Source organism: Trypanosoma conorhini (genome assembly GCF_003719485.1).
Source record: "Trypanosoma conorhini strain 025E chromosome Unknown Tco_14.4_contig_00263, whole genome shotgun sequence".
Classification (NCBI taxonomy): Eukaryota; Euglenozoa; class Kinetoplastea; order Trypanosomatida; family Trypanosomatidae; genus Trypanosoma; species Trypanosoma conorhini.
The window spans coordinates 5,080-5,835 of NW_021704349.1; the positions used below are offsets into that span (position 1 = coordinate 5,080).

Here is a 756-nt window from a genome sequence, read left to right on the forward strand (position 1 = left end):
CCACGCGTCCCGCCTCGAGCTCCGCCGCCACTTCGGCGTCCCGATCCATCGCGTCTAACAGATCCGCACGTTCCTCGTCCTCGTCCTGCTCGATGGCGCCACGCCGCCCCGCCTCCTCCTCCTCTATCCTGCGACTCTCGCGCCGGAGCTGGGCCCGCGTCGCCGCCGCCGACTCGGCCTGCGCGGCAAGTTGCCGCTGCCGCTCACGCACGGCGGCGTCCCTGGCGCTGCGGCCCCGCGCCCGCGCAATGCCGTCGGCCGCCCGAACAGCCTCGACCTCCAGCGCGCGCCTGCAGGCAGACTCCTCCTCCTCCAGCGCCGCAAGTTCCCCCGCCACGCGTCCCGCCTCGAGCTCCGCCGCCACTTCGGCGTCCCGATCCATCGCGTCTAACAGATCCGCACGTTCCTCGTCCTCGTCCTGCTCGATGGCGCCACGCCGCCCCGCCTCCTCCTCCTCTATCCTGCGACTCTCGCGCCGGAGCTGGGCCCGCGTCGCCGCCGCCGACTCGGCCTGCGCGGCAAGTTGCCGCTGCCGCTCACGCACGGCGGCGTCCCTGGCGCTGCGGCCCCGCGCCCGCGCAATGCCGTCGGCCGCCCGAACAGCCTCGACCTCCAGCGCGCGCCTGCAGGCAGACTCCTCCTCCTCCAGCGCCGCAAGTTCCCCCGCCACGCGTCCCGCCTCGAGCTCCGCCGCCACTTCGGCGTCCCGATCCATCGCGTCTAACAGATCCGCACGTTCCTCGTCCTCGTCCTGCT

At 73.9% G+C, this 756-nt stretch overlaps 1 protein-coding gene across 1 annotated transcript in view; it reads right to left on the minus strand.

Moving 5' to 3' along the window:
• Nucleotide 1: 1 nt before the first annotated feature.
• The window catches only part of Tco025E_04868 (uncharacterized protein), a gene marked incomplete at both ends in the record, with an annotated part of 1,320 nt that continues 565 nt past the window's right edge, over nucleotides 2-756 (minus strand). Inside the window, one exon of the mRNA XM_029371773.1 lies at nucleotides 2-756. This exon is cut by the window's right edge and continues 565 nt beyond it. Within this exon, the coding sequence (XP_029228129.1) occupies nucleotides 2-756 (755 nt within the window).